This window comes from Pseudoliparis swirei, unplaced genomic scaffold (genome assembly GCF_029220125.1).
Source record: "Pseudoliparis swirei isolate HS2019 ecotype Mariana Trench unplaced genomic scaffold, NWPU_hadal_v1 hadal_26, whole genome shotgun sequence".
In the NCBI taxonomy this organism is placed as follows: domain Eukaryota; kingdom Metazoa; phylum Chordata; class Actinopteri; order Perciformes; family Liparidae; genus Pseudoliparis; species Pseudoliparis swirei.
Window position 1 is genome coordinate 144,253 of NW_026613262.1, and position 22,630 is coordinate 166,882.

At 43.4% G+C, this 22,630-nt stretch overlaps 1 protein-coding gene across 1 annotated transcript; it reads left to right on the forward strand.

Moving 5' to 3' along the window:
* Positions 1-2,853: 2,853 nt before the first annotated feature.
* On the forward strand, positions 2,854-18,811 carry LOC130191113 (E3 ubiquitin-protein ligase TRIM39-like). The gene is made up of 2 exons (XM_056410780.1): positions 2,854-3,082; positions 16,813-18,811. The coding sequence occupies exon 2, from the start codon at positions 16,815-16,817 to the stop codon at positions 18,462-18,464; it is 1,650 nt and encodes a 549-aa protein (XP_056266755.1). The 5' UTR covers positions 2,854-3,082; positions 16,813-16,814; the 3' UTR covers positions 18,465-18,811.
* Positions 18,812-22,630: the final 3,819 nt, after the last annotated feature.

Genomic DNA, 22,630 nt, shown 5'->3' on the forward strand with positions numbered 1-22,630 from the left:
CCGCATTTTCAATGCGAAGGTAATGAACATGATGATTAATCCTGTGAGCATGATTCTTTGGTTAACTGCCCCTGTTTCCTAAGCTCTTCCTGTTCCGCCATCCCAGTTATTCCGTGAATATTTAAGTATCTTGCTGCACTTTTTACTATTATTTCAATTTTCTCAGATCTCCCTTTTGCCTGGAATGTGCAGTTCACCACTTCTGCCATGAAAAACACAAAGTTCTCCTTATTTACTGCCATTATATTCTCATCTCCCCTTTGACTCTTAGCCGATAGTTGTTCACTTGGCTGTTGAGTTCCTTCCTGACTACATCTCCCCCCCCCCTCTTCCCCCTCTCCCCCTCTCCCCCCCTCTTTCCCTCTGAGCCCTCTTTGCTGCTTCTGCATACGATATATTCATTTTCACTTTCAGCTGCTGCACTCCCACTGCCTTCTTTCTCACTTCACACCACCAGAGGCCACACTGTGTGCACCTCCGCAATTTGCACATTTGATCTGTCCCAGCCTCACATTTCCCGTAGTCATGTTCCCCTCCACATTCTCCACATCTTTGCTTCCCTTTCCACGCTGCCGCAATATGGCCATACTTTTGGCATTTGAAACACCTCAAAGGTGGTGGGACATGTGCTCTTACTCTGTACCTTAGATACCCCACCGTAACTGAGTCAGGCAACACCCTTTCTTCAAAATCTAGCAGCACTGACAAACTGTCCACCCTTTCTGCACCTCGTCTTGCCTGCAGACGTTTAATCCCTAGAATTTGAGCCCCTTTAATACTTGCTCTCAGTTCCTCCACGTTCTCTTCCACTGGGATCCCGTATATCACGCCTCTAACAAAGGGCCCATCATTTCACTTCTTCACGCTCTCAACCACTATATTGCACACTTTTTCAGCTTCATAGCTTTCCCTCTCTGCCCCTCGTCCTTCACTGGATCAACAATCCGCCATCAGCCAGCACCTTCGCCATCACAATCTCGCCAACTTTCTCCTTCAACCCGCGAGTCGGCGCCACCGGGCTTATTTTCCGAATGTCATTTCCGTCCTTGAATCTCACAAATATTTTGAACCCCTCCTTCTCTGCAATCCTCTCCCTCATCCTCCTGCTTTTCTCTCTCCCGTCCCCACGACTACCAGATCTACTGCTACGACTCCTGGCTCGCTTCTTATTCCCCACTTCAGTCCAGCTGTTATAATCCATATCCTCACTCCCACCCTCTCCATCACTATCGCCTCCCATCCTTAGTCCAGTCACAGGTCAGTGTATGTACACTCCGCTGAAACTAATCCTCCAAACTTTCTGTCGTTTGTCACGCTTCCACGCGTCTGCTTCCCGGCTGAGAAATTCAAATGATCCAAGATCGGTCGGTCAGTCGCCCCCCCAGGAAGCCCCTCCCCCAGGGGAGAGACTTTAACTCGCTGAGGACCAATGAGAATGCACGCGGGCGGCAATCAAACTGAAGGTGCAGCCGGTGTCGGTGCGAGGAGGCGTTACCCTGAGCCAGCAGCTCCTCCCCCAGCTGGATCTCCTCCAGGAAGAACTTCTGCACGGCCTCGGCGTCCTTCAGGTCCGGGAGCTGCAGGACAAACAACGGTCAGCCACGGGAACTCGAGCTCCTCGCTCGGGTCCTTCCGGGTCCCTGAGGTCAGACCTCACAGGAGGTCATCGTCCCGAGAGGAGCTCTGACCTGTGAGCCAGTTGAAGTCCAGCTGCATGCTGGGAGAAACGCTCCTTCAATCCCCATTATCCAATAAGGAGCCAGATAAAAGCAACCGGCTGATCACCGACTGCTGCCTTCAGAATAAAAGCCTAAAAATGATGCTGACTGCTTCTACAACAAATATAATCATCAGTTACATAGCAGACAGTGTAGATGTTGACATGATGAAGACTTTGTAGAGAAACCACACAGCTCACTAATCTGCTCCGAGTTGATTGACAGGTGATATCAGGAAGTGATCCAACAGGTGTGAGCTCACCTTCGCCATGCCCGCCGTCTCTTTGGTTGCCTTCTGCTTTCTCCGCCCTGCGACACACACACACACACACACACACACACACACACACACACACACACACACACACACACACAGTCAGAGTCCAAACTACCAACGTTTTACGACATTAAAAACAAAGACAGTTGAGACACATAAGTCCACTTAGAAGACAAACTTTGTTTTCTTTCTAATGTTTTTAACTATTCCTTTAAAGCAGTGGCTCTCAAACTGTTTCTGTGGCGCCCGACCTTGAAGAAAGATGTTCATGCCCCACCGCCCAACAAAATGGTCTCTGCTGACTTTTTATTGAAAAAAACGTTTTGTGATTACTCCACCTGTGCCTTTTCAAATAATAGAATAAATAAAATTGCAATTACAAGTAAACCAAATGTGCAATCACTTTGTTCGAACAATGCAAATAAAGTTATATACTCAATATACTCTCAGTTCATCCTCAATGTTGAGCTTTTGTTTTTAAGAGCAACAGCAGAGAAGCCATCTCAGGGAGATCGGCTTTTGGCAAAACGCCAAGCATGTACCTGAAGGTTCAGGCATTTCAACATATATTTATTTACGACTACGTTTTATGTCGTTGTACTTTGAACTTGTGTATCATGTGAAGTTCTCATAAAGCTCTTTCTGCATTTCCTCCTGCCGGTCTTTCATAAGAGCTGCAGATAAGAGTGAATAAGAAGTCCTCATGATGTCAGCAGTGTTGGAATAAATGTTAAATATTCAACTACAAAGGAGAAAAGCATGTTTGATACTTGTTTTGAATCATACTGGGATGTTTGCAGAAATTGATTGGATGGCTCTACCCAAAAATATTTCACCTGCCGCCACTGGCAGACGACTCTGAGAGTCACAGGGAGGTGAAGGTGAGGTTTACACCCACAGAGCTGCAGGTAAGAGGCGGAGCCACCCTGAAGAGGAGAGCTGCTGCGTCACACTCAGGAAACGAGAGTTAACTTCAGAGTCAGAAACACTGCAGTCGAGACGAGTCTCTGCTTTTCTCTCTGAGACGATTCAAAGTGACGTCTTCAGGTTTTTCTCAACAACTCAACAGAGTCTCTTCCAAACACTGGTGAGTACATCTGATCATATTCACACCTGTGATCACCAGGATTAACACAACACTTTAGCTTTACTCGGGCAGGAAGTTCCTCTCTTATCGCTTCATACCTGATGAATTATTAACAATATAACTGTGGCTGTCTGTCCACAGTCCCACGACACAGAAACTCACTTTAACTGCTTTAAACTGTCTCAGGAGGATTTTAGTAACTTTGACATCTGTTTTTATTCAAGATAGTCGGAAAAGAAGTGTTTTTAGTTTCCGTCTGAAAGTTTTAGAGACTCTCTGCTTTCCTGATGTCAGTGGGAAGCTCGTTCCACTAATGAGGAGCCAAGACAGCAACCAGTTGAGACTTTTTCGAGTAATTCGCTCGAAGTGACAGAGTCACGAGTCGATTGGTTGTTGTGAACGTGTTGGGGTGTGAGGCTTGACCAAGTCCTGGATGTAGACGGGGCCCGATCCGTTCGCAACTCGGTACACAAGTACCAATGTTTTGAAGTGGATACGGGAAGCCACTGGTAACCAGTGAAGGGAGGCGAGTAGTGTGGGTGAATTTAGGTTAAATACCAGTCGAGTGAGAAGAGGTTGATTCTCCTGATGTTGAGCAGCATGGACCTACAGGAACGTGTTGCAGGTGTAATGTCGGCAGTCAGGGAGAGTTGACTGTCGAGTGTCACACCAGGTTCCTGCAGTCGAGGTCGGTGGCAACAGAGATGAGAGAGGGCGAGTGCAATCACTGGCACCGACAACTCAGTGGTAAGTGTTGTGGCAAAATGAAGAGCAGAGAGACAATGATGTGATGTAGCAACCCAGCGGGACTGTATTCATGAGCACAAGGCAACATCCAACAAGTGAACAAGTCCGTCTTTCTAGAATATTTAGCACATATTTGTAGTGTAAATGTAACCCTCCCATGAGATCTTTTAACCAATCACATCAATTATCTGAAGAGCCGGGCACATGATTTACTCCGGTTGGATCAAGGTGACGGTGACCCCACCGCACTAGATAACAAGGGATCGTAGTCCACATTCAGGAGAACATCTGTTACATAACGTGTCATAGCAAGGTACATCATTATTTATGATGGCTAACTCTAAGGAGTTCAACCAAGGTTATATGATTTTCCCCAACATATCCCCCCTCTGGGGGTCTCTGGACCCCCATCCTAATTTCATATAACATTGGTCTGATAGGACATGTAACCCAAAGTATTGATCTCTTACAGCATGATAACAACGTAGTGGTTATACACTCTTTTCAGAATCCATGACTGAGTGGTTATGTAAATTATATATACTTGATTATATAAGAATACATAACATTTTAATTTAACAAGATCATTTCAAATACATGATGCAATATTACAGGTTCACTTTTCATATAAGGACGAAAAAACCCATAGGTTGCTGTTACAGGAAAAACGTCCTTATGGTCGTGTCCCGCCAAGCGACCACCGCTCTGGCATGAAGTGAACCTGTTCTTCAGACAAACATGCATTTAACTGATTCATCACACATTGTAGTTTCTGCTAATTATTTAACCCTATACCTGTACTTATTAGATGCACAGTTTATAATACACCTCAATTCAACATGTGTTTTTGCTAAAACACGAGTACATTTGCTTTGGGAATCATTTGATGAATACATGCATTTTATCGTAACATACTCTTATTTGTTATCAATTTCGCGCTTCGTCCTTCTGGAAAGATAATCCAACATGTGACGTGGTGATCTTGGACTTGTTCTTCTTTCAACAACCTTCAGGTTGTCGTCTTGGCTGACATGCCTTCTAGTCCCGTTTCCTCCATGTAGTCTGAGTCCTTCAGTTAGTCCGAAACGGGAAACGGGTTCGGTCGTCCAATCACCATTTGAGCAAACTGGGCCTTTGTCCCTCGATCGATCGTCATCATGTTCATCATCTGAGCCAGTTGGAGGTCATAACACCGTCTGTTTGTCCATCGTTCTCCGACACTGCCTCCTCAGGATGGGTACGATGCAACATGCCAATAGAAAAGCTACAATTAGGACTATCAATGCGTTAATGCCCGTATTTACCAATACAGACCCCCATTCTCCAAACATTTGGTCTAACCAATCCCATAACCACCCCCCCTTGCCAGCATTTCTAAGTGTAAGCTTTGACAATGCTGGCATAGGTCCTGGTCTATCATGGGTTTGAATAGATGTGGTTGCATCGTACTCAACTTGATTCATGGCTCCTGGCTTCTCTCCAAGATGGATGAAGGGTCATCATCTGGCTGCTGTCCTGCCTGCTCTCTGATGTCGTCTCAGGTTCCACCATCGTCGGTCTCGTCTTCCTCATGCTCCCCGTCAACGTCCATATCAGGAAGCTCATTAGTTTTAACACATGTTCCAGGCTCACCTTGTTGGTCCTTGTCCTCTGCTTTCAACAGTCCTTGGTTTTGTCCTTCGTGCAAAGACTCAAGTGAGACCACGTTGTACTTCCTTCCACCTGGACTGCTGTTGGCGTTGCTCGCACCGCTCTGGAGGGACCTTCCCGTCTTGGCTCGTGCCACTTTCGCTGGAAGATCTTGATGTACCCCTGGTACCACTGGTTTCTCAGGTTTCTGGTCGGACCTCGGTTCCTTTCTCTTCTCCTGGAGATAGATAGATCTATGTATGGCAGTTAGTTGCTCCATATAGTCGTTTAGCTCCAGCAGCAGCTTCTCAAGTGGGGGTCCCTTGTAGGGCCCCTGAGTTGAGGTGCTGGCATAGGTGTGCCTGTTAACATGTCATGCGGTGTTAAATGCGTCTGAACTAACTCCCCTCTCTGCTCTCTCTTACTTGCTTATTCTTTCTATTAATTCAACTAATCCGTCTCTTCCATTCTTTCCTAACTCCCCTTTATGCTCTCTCTTCTCACCCCCTCTGACTTGCTTTGTCTTTCTATTTATCTATTAATTCCACTAACCCGTCTCTTACACTCCTTCTTAACTCCCTGACCTTCAACCTTAAACAAGTACATTGTTTTTAGTTCTACCTCTCTTCTTTACACGTTCCACTGGTGTCGCACTCATTTCCCCCCTCTATTTTATTTTATAAAGTCCAAGCAGGTTATTTCTCATTAATCATCGTTTAGATTATGCTCACTGCTGCATTCTTAAAATAATTCAAAAAATAAATATAAAATAAAATAAAATAATAATAACAAAAACAAATTGTAAAACAAAGCTATTAGTTCATAATTATGCAAAGCCAATAGTTAGTAATCATGCAAAGCCAATAGTTTGTATTATGCAAAGCCAATAGTTTATAATAATGCATAGCCACTAGTTAGTAATCATGCAAAGCCACCCTGGTGTATTCGTCAGCAGTCAGTTTGTCAGTCAGTTTTTTATTCAGGTCTGTGTTTTTATCTTCTCCTAATGTCAGACTTTGACTATGTGTTGTCTTTACCTTTAATTGCTTATACTTAAGTCTAAGGCTTGGGCTCCAATATGTTGTGGCAAAATGAAGAGCAGAGAGACAATGATTTGATGTAGCAACCCAGCAGGACTGTTAATGAGCACAAGGCAACATCCAACAAGTGAACAAGTCCGTCTTTCGAGAATATTTAGCACATATTTGTAGTGTAAATGTAACCCTCCCATCAGACCTTTTAACCAATCACATCAATTATTTGAAGAGCCGGGCACATGATTTACTCCGGTTGGATCAAGGTGACAGTGACCCGACTGCACTAGATAACAAGGGATCGTAGTCCGCATTCAGGAGAACATCTGTTACATAACATGTCATAGCAAGGTACATCATTATTTATGATGGCTAACTCTAAGGAGTTCAACCAAGGTTATATGATTTCCCCCAACACAAGTCTGTGGCAAGTGCCGCTCGGTGCCAGTACTCAGCGACAACTCAGCGGCGTGTTTGCGACGAGTCGCCGGCAGCAACACTCAAGAGGCAGGACAGCAGCAAGCGAACGCAACCCTGTATCACAAAAATTACGTTCCCCCAGACCTAAAATGCAATTTGCAGTTACGTTTGACTGAAACGTATTTCTCTCCAAATTACGTTTGACTGAAACGTATTTCTCTCCAGATTACGTTTGTATTTGACGTATTATAATTACAAATACGTCTCTGATCAACGTATCTTTGCCGTTTGTTCTCTCTCTTTTCTACAATGCTGTTATGAATTGTAAAAAGCGTCCTCTAGTCTTATTTATTATTATGTTACATGTTGTTTCGCCTGCGTATTCTGACAGCAATAAGCGTTGTAACGGATCATATGAATTGGCGTGAAGACTTACTGCTGGTGACTCTCCTTTCTTTTCTTTTTTTAGGTGACAACATCTGTCCGTAATCTATACCATAAAGTTCGCATTTTAACCTAAAAAAAAGTGCGCTTCCTTGTTACCTTTCAAAATAAAAGTCTGATTTGTCTGTTAAACGGAAGTAGTATAAAACGTCTATATTTATTCAACAATACAATATAAAAGGCATACATCAAAATCAATAAGGAAAATGCTGAACAGTCAAACAACTCAAAACAATAAACCCTTCATGGGGTTATTTACAGGGAGTGTTTACTTCTCATCAAACAAAAAGAGCAGGTACCCGGAAAAATCTGGGAAATAATTTGGGAATTGTTAATAAAACATGATTTACCCTTCAACTTCCACTGATATGCATGCAAACTAATACATCGCTTCACACACACAAACACACACACACACACTGACAGAAACACATAGACACTCACATACGTACACACAGGCAGAGACACACATACTCACACACACAGACACACACTCTCATACACACTCTTACACACACACACACACACAGACACACACTCACACACACACAGATTGACAGACACACACAGACACACACTCACACACAGACACACACTCAGACACACACATACAGACACTCACATACATACAAACACAGGCAGAATCACACACACACCCACACACACACACACAAATACACATGCACACACACGCATACTCTGCAGACTGACCTTTGACCTCCCAATTGTCTCTCAGATATAACCCTACTGCTATATATTAAATATATTATATTTACCTAAATATAAGACTTTGAGGTCATGAGGGGAATCCCCTCGAAAACATTCACAAGAGAAAATTGTCACCGTGCCAATAACCCTTATACGATCCTTAAATCCAGTCTTTTAGTTAATTTTGCACACTTTCAATCAACTTAAAGATCTGGATTCTTTTCAGATTCAAAGAAGGGCATCTGAATATTAATACCCTACAGTTTTGGACCGATAGCTCTGAGCTAAGGGCCCCAAAAACAGGTCCAAAGGGTCAAATTGGGTAAACATGTCAGAGCTTAGCTTTCTTTTCCAGGTTGTAGCCACTCCCAAATGGGGTAGAATACAATTGAAATTGTTCATATAGTACAAACATTTGAGGAGTTGTTAACCTTTGAAGGAAGGAATTTTGTTTTTTTCCGGATTTTTAAACCCTTCCCAAGCAGGGATGCTAAGTGCTATATGTGGCCAGCCTACATGGTTGGGACCCATTTGGGAGGGGCTACAACCTGCAAAAGAAAGCTAAGCTCTGACATGTTTAGAAGAAAAAAAAGCTAAAATCAGCCCAAACTCACAACACGGTCTCAGATTTGTTAAACCACACACCCTCTTCAAGTCCTGGATTTCAGACAGCCAATTAACTCTTGTGGGTGTTTCATAGGAAATTACACCCCATCACCTCATTGTAGGCCCTGTCCCGAGTGTCTGTGTTCAATTTGGGATTTCCAGGACTAATATTTAGGAGATTATGGCCATTTTTGCACTTGTCAAAAAATATGCAAATTTAAGAGAATAAGGCCCAATTTGACCCTTTGGACCTGTTTTTGGGGCCCTTAGCTCAGAGCTATCGGTCCAAAACTGTAGGGTATATCATATTCAGATGCCCTTCTTTGAATCTGAAAAGAATCCAGATCTTTAAGTTGATTGAAAGTGTGCAAAATTAACTAAAAGACTGGTTTTAAGGATCGTATAAGGGTTATTGGCACGGTGACAATTTTCTCTTGTGAATGTTTTCGAGGGGATTCCCCTCATGACCTCAAAGTCTTATATTTAGGTAAATATAATATATTTAATATATAGCAGTAGGGTTATATCTGAGAGACAATTGGGAGGTCAAAGGTCAGTCTGCAGAGTATGCGTGTGTGTGCATGTGTATATATGTGTGTGTGTGTGTGTGTGTGATTCTGCCTGTGTTTGTATGTATGTGAGTGTCTGTATGTGTGTGTCTGAGTGTGTGTCTGTGTGTGAGTGTGTGTGTGTGTGTCTGTCATTCTGTGTGTGTGTGTGTGAGTGTGTGTCTGTCTGTGTGTGTGTGCGTGTGTAAGAGTGTGTGCGTATGAGAGTGTGTGTTTGTGTGTGTGAGTATGTGTGTCTCTGCCTGTGTGTACGTATGTGAGTGTCTATGTGTTTCTGTCAGTGTGTGTGTGTGTGTGTGTGTGTGTGTGAAGCGATGTATTAGTTTGCATGCATATCAGTGGAAGTTGAAGGGTAAATCATGTTTTATTAACAATTCCCAAATTATTTCCCAGATTTTTCCGGGTACCTGCTCTTTTTGTTTGATGAGAAGTAAACACGCCCTGTAAATAACCCCATGAAGGGTTTATTGTTTTGAGTTGTTTGACTGTTCAGCATTTTCCTTATTGATTTTGATGTATGCCTTTTATATTGCATTGTTTGAATAAATATAGACGTTTTATACTACTTCCGCTTAACAGACAAATCAGACTTTTATTTTGAAAGGTAACAAGGAAGCGCACTTCTTTTTCGGTTAAAATGCGAACTTTATGGTATAGATTACGGACAGATGCGCATTTTATAACAAGTTTAATAGTTGATTTGACCCGTATGGGACTGACTCTGTTAAGGTGGTGATGAGGTGGTGATAGTTTACGAGTTTTAATTAATGTATTGTCACCTAAAAAAAGAAAATAATGGAGAGTCACCAGCAGTAAATCTTCACGCCAATTCATATGATCCGTTACAACGCTTATTGCTGTCATAATACGCAGGCGAAACAACATATATAACATAATAATAAATAAGACTAGAGGACGCTTTTTACAATTCATAACAGCATTGTAGAAAAGAGAGAGAACAAACGGCAAAGATACGTTGATCAGAGACGTATTTGTTATTATAATACGTCAAATACAAATGTAATCTGGAGAGAAATACGTTTCAGTCAAACGTAATTTGGAGAGAAATACGTTTCAGTCAAACGTAACTGCAAATTGCATTTTAGGTCTGGGGGAACGTAATTTTTGTGATACAGGGTTGAGCGAACGACACTCGCCGAGAAGCTGTGGGTGGAACAACCATTGTTGTTACGACAGATCAGCTGCCGTTAATCAGTTTTATGATCATAGAATGGAGAAGCTGGGTTTTTTTCTTTTGTCATTGCCTAAGTGTACAAATAGATAGATAATGTATTTTTTTAGACTTACTTGCAATATGCAATACGATATTGCTGAACAATACTGCTGTACTATATTGAATATTGTCTTGCTACTACTACGTTTCACTTCGTAATATATAACACTTATATACCATGATATGTAAAATGTACCCGCCTTTCTTTAATAATAAAAAAATATATAATTATTTTTTTTACCATGTCAAACTGTTATACCTCCATGAAATTCTACTTTGAGGAGATGCCACTGTTAGTCTAAAGTTTAAGCACTGGCACTCAGTGGCACTTGCCAGCAGATGCCGCAGCTGGTCAAAAAGTGCCACTACTAGTCAAAAAGTGCCACAGCTAGTCAAAAAGTGCCACAGCTAGTCAAAAAGTGCCACTACGAGTCAAAAAGTGCCAGCAGACGGAGGGTCGGCCAGGCGCGTCTGCGGCATGTCTGCGCAGTGACGAGTCTGCGACGACTCAGTGACAAGCTCCATTAAAGTGCCCGGACAGCGGAAGAAATGTTCACTTTCATGATCACAGAATGGAGGAGCTGCGGTTTAGCTAGATAGATAGCTAAAATAGCTAGCTAGATACCAGAGCTACCAACTCTCACGGTTTCGCCGTGTGACACACGCGTTTGCATGTTTTCACGCTCTCACGCCACACAACCAATTTCTCACGGCAAAAGAAATTCTGATTTTGGGCCGAGGCGTTGGTTTCTTTTCAAACTCCGCGACGATAGATGGCGCTAAGGAGCGCATCTATAAACCTTTTCGCTGCATAGACATCCTATTTACCCCAAAGAGTCCCGAAGTTAGCAACAGAAGAAGATTTTCAAACCGACACGAGCAGAGACTACGGTGTGTTAATGCAGGGCTCTCAAGTGTCACGCATTGAGCGTGACAGTCACGCATTTCGGTCTTACGTCACGCACTCCCGCCACACATCGTATTTCTCACGCTGAAAAAACTCTCAGTTATTTAATGTTTTAATGTGCCGCAGCGCGCAAACATGAGCTGGCCGCGCTGCCCTCACCGTGGAGGAATCAAGCGCTCCCCTGGAGTTCTGCTGTGAGGAGCCACTTATCAGCCAATCAAAAAAAAGAAATGGGCTACACCAGCGATTCCCAAACTGTGGGCCGCGAAGGTACTGCAGGTGGGCCGCGAGAGGTCATTTACAATAAATAAATTAAATGTTTTTAATTTTCAATTTTGAAAAGTTTGAAATCAATATAAAAATATTTATGATTTAAATTACGTGTTATTCTTTTATCTGACCTATTTTTCTGACCGCCAAACAAAACAATGTCAAATGGGGCGCCCTCTTGTAGTATTAGTTTATGTTTTGATCAGAGTTGTGATCAGCGCCGCCGCTCCCATAGCGCACCATGCGCTGCGCGTAGGGCACCACGTCCTGAGGGGGCTCCACTAAATAGGCAACTAAAAAAATCCTCATTGTTATAATAATTATAATGCCGATATTATTTCAGTCTAGAAATATTAGGCGCCTTTTAGGCATGTATATCACAAAACAGGCAGAACAAGAGAGATGTTTAATCGCTCAGCACCCCCCGTTAACACTTCTCGGGTCGCATCGCTCTGTCTGCCGTGATGCGCGCCGACACATCCGGCACACAGCAGGGTTTTTCCTGGGTCAAAATGGGTCTTCGGTGCTCCCAAAAAAAATGTTTACTCGCTGCGCGCGCACCATCTGTTCATGCACGTCGGGCTGTTGAGTGAGTGATCAGCAGCTGGCCGCTCAGACAAGTCGCGCACCTCACAGTTGCGTATTGATCAGACAAGAAGACACGCTTATTAACTCCAGTGTTTCCCTACTATTATAACAGGGTGAAATCTGACCACCCGTCACCCTGTAATTTTCGTCTACCCCCCGTCAACTCTTCTCGGCTCGCGCCAGAGCTCCGCGCCTCCCTCAGCCGGGATGCGCGCACACAGGTGAGCACACCTCAGTGTTAAATTACGGCTTAGGCGCGCGCCCACATTTTCTCTATGCAGGAAAAACCCTGCACAGGTGAACCCCCCGTCCGTCGACAACGCGTTGTCAACGCTGGTTGTGATTTAAGGCTTGGGTGGGCCGCAGAAGATTTGCAGATTTCAAATTGGGCCGCGGCATTCTTGAGTTTGGGAACCGCTGGGCTACACAATATCCAATCAGAAAAAAACGTATCTGTTGTATCTGGGTGAGATTTAATCCAGCAACCAATGAAAATAAAGCATCCTGGATAGATATGTCACTCTTGCCTGTCTTCAAAATTTGGGAGCCCTATTAATGATATGTGGTTCAATTAAGTTCTCACTCTTAAACTTTAAATCTTGAAATAATGTGTTGTGTTTGTGCGTGTGATTTTGTGTGGTGATGTAAACTCAGCTGTCATAACAAGCAGCAGGAGAGCACCTTGCTACCCTCTTGGTATCCTGCATGCTCAACAAATCATAGCATTTATCACTTTATTTGCAGGCCTAGGAAAAGGACCCTCTCAAAAAATTTACAAACAGCTCTTTGAACAAGTAAGATGTATTATAAAGAATTTAACATAAAGACAGGACATTTGTGCAATAGAATTAGTCATGTTTTTGTAAATGAGAGTAGAGTTATTAAAAAACATTTTAATTATTTAAGGTAGCAAAGATGCCTCGTAAAAGACCTTTGCCAGGCCAGAATGCAGGGTACAACATGGGGACAACATGGGGACAACATGGGTACAACATGGGGACAACATGGGGACAACATGGGTACAACATGGGGACAACATGGGTACAACATGGGTACAACATGGGGACAACATGGGGACAACATGGGTACAACATGGGGACAACATGGGGACAATTCAATTCAATTCAATTCAGTTTATTTGTATAGCCCAATTTCACAAATTACAAATTTGTCTCGGAGTGCTTTACAATCTGTACACATAGACATCCCTGCCCCAAAACCTCACATCGGACCAGGAAAAACTCCCAAATAACCCTTCAGGGGGGAAAAAAAGGGAAGAAACCTGCAGGAGAGCAACAGAGGAGGATCCCTCTCCTAGGATGGACAGATGCAATAGATGTAATGTGTACAGAAGGACAGATTTAGAGTTAAATACATTCAATGAATATGACAGAGTGTATGAATAGTTCATAGTAGGCATATTCCACGATGGAGACCTCCACGATCCATCAGGCAGATGGCGGTGGGGAGGAGGTGTGGAGTCTCAACAGGACAGTGGCGTAGTCATGAGCAGGAATTCCACGACCCAGACGATCCATCAGGCAGATAGGATCTATGCCGTCTCATAGGGTCCGATGACCCCATGAGACGTAAAGTCAAAAGGACTTCCGGGGAGAAAGCAGAGTTAGTAACGTGTGATTGAGAGATGAAAATTCATCCTTAAGGAGAGAAAATATGGGTACAACATGGGGACATGGGGACAACATGGGTACAACATGGGGACAACATGGGGACAACATGGGGACAACATGGGTACAACATGGGGACAACATGGGGACAACATGGGTACAACATGGGGACAACATGGGTACAACATGGGGACAACATGGGTACAACATGGGGACAACATGGGGACATGGGGACAACATGGGTACAACATGGGTACAACATGGGGACATGGGGACAACATGGGGACAACATGGGGACAACATGGGGACAATCACACGTTACTAACTCTGCTTTCTCCCCGGAAGTCCTTTTGACTTTACGTCTCATGGGGTCATCGGACCCTATGAGACGGCATAGATCCTATCTGCCTGATGGATCGTCGTGGAATTCCTGCTCATGACTACGCCACTGTCCTGTTGAGACTCCGCCCACTCCTCCTCCCCACCGCCATCTGCCTGATGGATCGTGGAGGTCTCCATCGTGGAATATGCCAACTACGAACTATTCATACACTCTGTCATATTCATTGAATGTATTTTAACTCTGTCCTTCTGTACACATTACATCTATTGCATCTGTCCATCCGAGGAGAGGGATCCTCCTGTTGCTCTCCTCAGGTTTCTTCCCTTTCCCCTGAAGGGTTATTTGGGAGTTTTCCTGGTCCGATGTGAGGTTTGGGGCAGGGATGTCTATGTGTACAGATTGTAAAGCACTCCGAGACAAATTTGTAATTTGTGAAATTGGGCTATACAAATAAACTGAATTGAATTGAATTGAACATGGGGACAACATGGGTACAACATGGGGACAACATGGGGACAACATGGGTACAACATGGGTACAACATGGGGACAACATGGGTACAACATGGGGACAACATGGGTACAACATGGGGACAACATGGGTACAACATGGGGACAACATGGGGACAACATGGGGACAACATGGGTACAACATGGGTACAACATGGGGACAACATGGGTACAACATGGGGACAACATGAGGACAACATGGGGACAACATGGGTACAACATGGGGACAACATGGGGACAACATGGGTACAACATGGGTACAACGCCACATTAAATCAAATTTCCTGATATTTGAGCCACCAACGTGTGTGGCTGCGTGCGCGGCAACATTTTGGTCACGCCCGACAAAATCTCACTCCAAGGTTTTTTGAAAAGTTGGCAGCTCTGAGATACACAGATGGATATATATATATACAGGACTGTCTCAGAAAATTAGAATATTGTGATAAAGTTCTTTATTTTCTGTAATGCAATTTAAAAAACAAAAATGTCATGCATTCTGGATTCATTACAAATCAACTGAAATATTACAAGCCTTTTATTCTTTTAATATTGCTGATTATGGTTTACAGCTTAAGAAAACTCAAATATCCTATTTCTAAATATTAGAATATCATGAAAAAGTATACTAGTAGGGTATTAAACAAATCACTTGAATCGTCTAATTAACTCGAAACACCTGGAAACACATTTTCAAATGTTTGATTTTGTTTTGCTGTTATAAATCTTTTTTTTAACTTGGTCTGAGGAAATATTCAAATTTTATGAGATAGGATTTTAGAGTTTTCTTAAGCTGTAAGCCATAATCAGCAATATTAAAAGAATAAAAGGCTTGCAATATTTCAGTTGATTTGTAATGAATCCAGAATGCATGACATTTTTGTTTTTTTAATTGCATTACAGAAAATAAAGAACTTTATCACAATATTCTAATTTTCTGAGACAGTCCTGTATATATAATTAGTGTCTTTTTGTAGACACTTACTTAATATGCAATAAGATAGTGCTGTATTACTGCTGTACTATATTTAATCTCGTTTTGCTACTACGTTTCACTTCGTAATCTATTACACTTATATACCATGATATTGTAATATCTCGAACGTTATGGCACTGATGACACGGAGACGGGACGACGTTATTAATCCTCCTTTATTGGACACAGACAGCTGCTCGTCTCAGCAGCTCGAACGTCAACAACAACGGTTCCCGTCAACCACCCTTAACTTCCGTTTTCTGACAGGTTAACCCCGCCTCCCCTCTACTCTGCCAATCACAGGCACGCCCCCTCGACCAGCACGCACGGTGCCACACTGTGATTGACAGCCACTTCACAGGGTCGCTACAATATGTATAATGTACCCGCCTTTCTTTAATAATATTTTTTTATTTTTTATATATATATATATATATATATATAAAATATAATTTATTGTTTTACCATGTCATACTGTTATACCGCCATGAAATTCATCTGCTGGCAACTACTGGCAAGTGCCACTGAGTGCCAGCGTCGCTAGGGGGATCTCGCCCCGACTGACAGAGATATTAAAGGTAATAGTCAGGCTGTGGGTGGGAGAGTCTTTACCTGGAAGGAGAAGTAGTTCAGTCTAGTCAGGGATCATTTTCAGGTGGTGTCTGGATCTCCACTGAGAGACGCCCACAGTTGGTGTCATCAGCATAGCTATGGTAGGAAACGCCAGAGCTGAGAGAGTTGGTGTTCATAGAGAAGAGGAGGGGATCCAGGACGGAGCCCTGAGGTACCCCACTAGTGAGAGGACAAGGTTCAGACACAACTCCTCTCCAGGTTACCTGGTGAGTGCGGTCGTTGAGGTAGGATGAGAAGAGGGAGAGAGCAGAACCTGAGATACCAGGTCCTGAAGGGAGGACATGAGGATCTGGTGGTCCACTGTCAAATGCAGCAGAAAGGTCTAGAAGGATAAGGACAGAGGAGAGAGAGGCTGCTCTAGCAGTGTGAAGGTGCTCAGAGACATCGAGGAGGGCAGTCTCTGTTGAGTCTCTGTTTACTTTTCAACAAATTATTGAATTCTATTTTGAATAACATGTTCTTCTTTTCTTCCACAATGTGTGTAGACATGGCTGCTTCTAACCTTCTGCTGTCTGAAGATCAGTTCCTGTGCTCCGTCTGTCTGGATGTGTTCACTGATCCAGTCACAACACCATGTGGACACAACTTCTGCAAAAAGTGCATCACTGAACACTGGAATGTGAGTGACAGGTGCCAGTGTCCCATGTGCCAAGAGGTTTTCACCACCAGACCAGATCTGAAGGTCAACACCTTCATGTCTGAGATGGTTTCTCAGTTCAGACAGTCGACTCAGCAGAAAGCCAGCAGCAGCAGCTCAGAGCAACAAGAGTCCAGACCAGGAGAAGTTCCCTGTGACGTCTGCACTGGAACCAAACTGAAGGCCCTGAAGTCCTGCCTGGTGTGTCTGGCCTCCTACTGTGAGACTCACCTGGAGCCTCACCTGACAATGTCAGGCCTGAAGAGACATCAGCTGATGGACCCTGTGGAGAACCTGGAAGACAGGATGTGTCTGAAGCACGATAAACCTCTGGAGCTGTTCTGTAGGACCGACCAGACGTGTGTCTGCATGCTCTGCACTGTGTTGGACCACAAGATGCACAATGTTGTTCCTCTGAAACAAGAATATGAAGGAAAGAAGGTGGAGCTGCAGAAGACAGAGGCTGAAACTCAGGAGATGATCCAGAAGAGACGACTGAAGATTCAGGAGGTCCAACACAACGTGAAGCTCAGTGAGGAAGATGCAGACCGAGAGAAAGCAGAAGGTGTTCAGGTCTTCACTGGTCTGAAGGAGTCTGTGGAGAGGAAACTGAAGGAGCTCATCACTACGTTAGAAGAGAAGCAGAGAAGCACCAAGAAACAGGCTGAAGACGCCATCAGAGAGATGGAACAGGAGATCTCTGATCTGATGAAGAGGAGCACTGAGGTGGAGAAGCTCTCCCTCTCTGAAGACCACCTCCACCTCCTCCAGAGTGTCCAGTCCCTCAACATCCACCATCCACCACCCACCAAGGACTGGTCTCAGGTCAGTGTTCCTCCAGCATCACATGAGGGGACTGTGAGGAGAGCTGTGTCTCAGCTGGAGGAGACGCTCAGTAACATGATGAAGACGCTGGTTGAAGTGAAGATGAAGAGGGTCCAGAAGTTTGCAGTGGACGTGACTCTTGATCCTGAAACAGCTCATCATCAACTCATCCTGTCTGATGATGGGAAACAAGTGAAACATGCTCAGGTACAGCAGCCACGTCTCCCCGACAATCCACAGAGGTTCTCTTCTTGTCTCTGTGTTTTAGGAACACAGAAGTTCTCTTCAGAAAAACTTTATTACGAGGTTCAAGTGAAACAAAAGACTGAATGGATTTTAGGAGTGGCCAGAGAGTCGGCCAACAGGAAGGGACTCATCACACCGAGTCCTCAGAACGGTTACTGGACTATATATTTGATAAATGGAAACGAGTACGAAGCTGCTGATGATCCTCCAGTTGTTCTCTCCCTGAAGTCTGGGCCTCAGAAGGTGGGGGTGTTTGTGGACTATGAGGAGGGTCTGGTCTCCTTCTATGACGTAGAAGCTGCAGCTCTCATCTACTCCTTTACTGGCTGCTCCTTCAAGGAGAAACTCCTCCCATACTTCAGTCCTGGTAATTATCTTGGTGGTATAAACTCTGCTCCTCTGATCATCTCTCCTGTTGGAGTAAACTAATCACTCTCTTTGGTTATTGTAATGATTTTAATCATTGAAGAGAATAAATGTACATATCTTGTCTTAATATCATGCAGTTGAACTTGACATCTTACTGTTTACTGTGGTGATTGATTTACACGTAATTATTAAATGTATCCCGTTACATATAAACACATTAATCTCTTAAACTCTGCATCATGACACATTAAATGTAGAATTTAAATTCAAATCTTTGTTAAATCTAAGACATTTATTTCTACGTCCAGAAGAAAGATCCAGAAAAGTAAAGCCTGGTTGACAGAAGTTGTTTCATGACAAATAAATTGTATTCTGTGACTTTCATAATAAAAGATGTTTACAAGCCAAACAAGACTAAATATCATTTTTACAGTTCTTACAAGTCCATCTGAAACCATGAGTCAATTGACAGAAAATGAAATGGAAACTATTTGTAATGGTTTAATAAATGCTACCTGTAAAAACATTTCATGTTTCCAGCTTCACTCATGTGAAGTTTTGCTACTTTTCTTTTTAATAATGTTAATGTCAATGCTTTAGTCATAATGTTGAGGTTTGGCCAAACAAACATTGTGAAGGTGTCAGTTCAGGATGCCGACTGGACACGAGGAGCTGGAGTCCAGATGTGGCTCGTCGTGTCCCAAGTTCTCAGGGACAGAAATAAAAGACATTGGAAATGTTTTCTCACTCCAAGCTATTTACTAAACGGATGACACAGCGACCAGCAAGAAGTAGATAGAGGCGTAATTTAATAAAAAGAAAATAATCTCACAAGACAACTTCAGTCTGTCCACATTGTTTTATTTTCCTACAGAGCGTCGTCCTCTCTCAAAATGACAAAACAAAACATTTCAGCACTTTTTTTACAAAGTGTTTGCGAGTCGAGAACGAACAGAAGACCGATAACAAACTAATTGAAACAATAAATACTTTGCGGAGCGGAGAGAAGATTCCCGTTTCTGGAACGTTCCACGACTGATAAAGGAACCGCGAGGACGGAGTAACCCTGGAACACGATGCTGTCGGGACGGGAGGGAGGGGGGGGCTGTTATTCAATTCAATTCAATTCAGTTTATTTGTATAGCCCAATTTCACAAATTACAAATTTGTCTCGGAGTGCTTTACAATCTGTACACATAGACATCCCTGCCCCAAAACCTCACATCGGACCAGGAAAAACTCCCAAATAACCCTTCAGGGGGGAAAAAAAGGGAAGAAACCTGCAGGAGAGCAACAGAGGAGGATCCCTCTCCTAGGATGGACAGATGCAATAGATGTAATGTGTACAGAAGGACAGATTTAGAGTTAAAATACATTCAATGAATATGACAGTGTATGAATAGTTCATAGTAGGCATATTCCACGATGGAGACCTCCACGATCCATCAGGCAGATGGCGGTGGGGAGGAGGAGGGCGGAGTCTCAACAGGACAGTGGCGTAGTCATGAGCAGGAATTCCACGACCCAGACGATCCATCAGGCAGATAGGATCTATGCCGTCTCATAGGGTCCGATGACCCCATGAGACGTAAAGTCAAAAGGACTTCGGGGGAGAAAGCAGAGTTAGTAACGTGTGATTGAGAGATGAAAATTCATCCTTAAGGAGAGAAAAAGAGGAGATAGGTACTCAGTGCATCCTAAAACGTCCCCCAGCAGCTATAAGCCTATAGCAGCATATCAAGGGGCTGGACCAGGGCAAACCTGATTCAGCCCTAACTATAAGCTCTGTCAAAGAGGAAGGTCTTAAGTCTACTCTTAAACGAGGTGACTGTGTCTGCCTCCCGGACTGAAATTGGAAGCTGGTTCCATAAAAGAGGAGCTTGATAACTAAAGGCTCTGGCTCCCATTCTACTTTTTAAGACTCTAGGAACTACAAGTAGTCCGCATTTAGTGAGCGTAGCTCTCTAGTGGGCAATATGGTACGACAAGCTCCTTAAGATATGATGGAGCATCACCAATCAAGGCTTTGTAGGTTAAGAGAAGAATTTTAAAAGTGATTCTTGATTTTACTGGGAGCCAGTGCAGAGCAGCTAGTGCAGGAGTGATGTGATCTCTTTTCTTAGTTTTAGTGAGAACACGAGCTGCAGCATTCTGGATCAACTGGAGGGACCTAAGAGATTTATTAGAGCAGCCTGCTAATAAGGAGTTGCAGTAATCCAGTCTCAAGTAACGAACGCTGAACCAATTTTTCTGCATCTTTTTGAGACAAGATGTGCCTGATTTTTGAAATATTACGGAGATGAAAGAATGCAGTCCTTGAGATTTGCTTACGTGGGAGTTAAAGGACAAGTCCCGATCAAAGATAACGCCAAGATTCTTTACAGTGGTGTTGGATGCCAGGGCAATGCCGTCTACAGAATCCACATCACCAGATAATTGATCTCTGAGGTGCTCAGGGCCAATTAAAATTACTTCGGTTTTGTCTGAGTTTAACATCAAGAAATTGCAGGTCATCCATGTTTTTATGTCTTTAAGACATGCTTGAATTTTACCGAGTTGGTTGCTCTCCTCTGGTTTTATCGATAAATATAGTTGAGTATCATCTGCATAACAATGAAAGTTTATGGAGTGTTTCCTGATAATATTGCCCAAAGGAAGCATGTATAAGGTAAATAAAATTGGTCCAAGCACAGAACCTTGTGGAACTCCGTGATTAACGTTGGTGGTTATCGGCGTCATCGTTTACAAATACAAACTGAGATCGATCTGATAAATAGGATTTAAACCAAATTAGTGCCGTGCCTGAAATGCCAATCGACTGCTCCAGTCTCTGTAATAGGATGTCATGGTCAATGGTGTCGAATGCAGCACTAAGGTCTAACAAGACCAGGACAGAGAGGAGTCCTTTATCTGCTGCCATTAAGAGGTCATTTGTAATTTTCACCAGTGCTGTCTTGGTGCTGTGGTGTTTTCTAAATCCTGATTGAAATTTCTCAAATAAACTATTATGATGTAGAAAGTCGCACAACTGATTTGCGACCACTTTCTCAAGGATCTTGGAGAGGAAGGGGAGGTTAGAGATCGGTCTGTAGTTAGCCAACACCTCTGGATCCAGAGTGGGCTTCTTAATAATTAATTATAACCATCTGCTCTGCTTTTTCCCACACTTCCACCACTATATACTCTTGACTGTCTCCCTTTTCCAGAACCCGATATGGAATATTTTGTTTGATAAATGTAGCACACCCTCCCCCCACCCCAGGATCTCTGTCATTCCTAATTATTGAATATCCATGCATTACAAAGTCTAAAGTAGGTTTCAACCAAGTCTCCTGAACACACATTACATCTGGTTTTACACCCATTTCTTTAACGAAATGCTTGAATTCTTGGCCATTGGCCAGTAGACTTCTGGCGTTCCATTGTAGTCATATAACCATTACCAGTACTAACCAACCCATGGTGCTTCCTGGCTTGACTGATTCGTCAGGTTCTCCCTCACCTCTTCCCATGTCAGTCCCACTAATCCCAAGTGGTTCACTGCTGCTTTGACAATCAGCTGGATTTGATCATTTTTGGATTTAACTTCTGCCGTGCTGTTAATCACTCCTGCAATGAAAGTTACTAAATTCTTCTTGTCCACATATATCCTGTCATTTACTTTCTGTAGCTCTTGATCCCCTTGTCTTGCTTGACTCCTGGTCACATTGTTCCTTACTTTTGTTTCTCTTACCGCCTCTGCATAAGTGATCCTTCTTTCCACTCTTACTTTTTGGATTTCAGTCTCCCGTCTCATCACTTCACCCCCCCGTATGCCACACTATGGGCTCCTCCACAGTTACAACATTGTGGCTGTGTCCCTGTTCCACACTTTCCATACTCATGGTCGCCACCACACCGAGCACATCTCCTCTTCTCTTTACAGTTGTTGGCTATATGCCCAAACCTCTGGCATTTAAAGCACCTCAGTGGCTTTGGCACATACACTCTCACTGGGTAACTCAGATAACCCAGGAATACCTTGTTTGGCACATTCTTCTCTTCAAACTCTATCAGTCCTGATTCACTGTCCATTTTCACTCCCTCTCTTGTCATTTTCATCCTTTGAGCATTCACAATGGCTCCTCCTTTGAGATTCCTCTTTAGTTCTTCCATATCAACACTCACTGGCACCCCTGTGATAACTCCTTCACCCCCACCTTGTTGTGCTCCCACCCTCCCTGTGC

Excerpts from the sequence above, each read along its gene's own strand:
- LOC130191113 (XM_056410780.1), top strand. The coding sequence starts at position 16,815 with ATGGCTGCTTCTAACCTTCTGCTGTCTGAAGATCAGTTCCTGTGCTCC.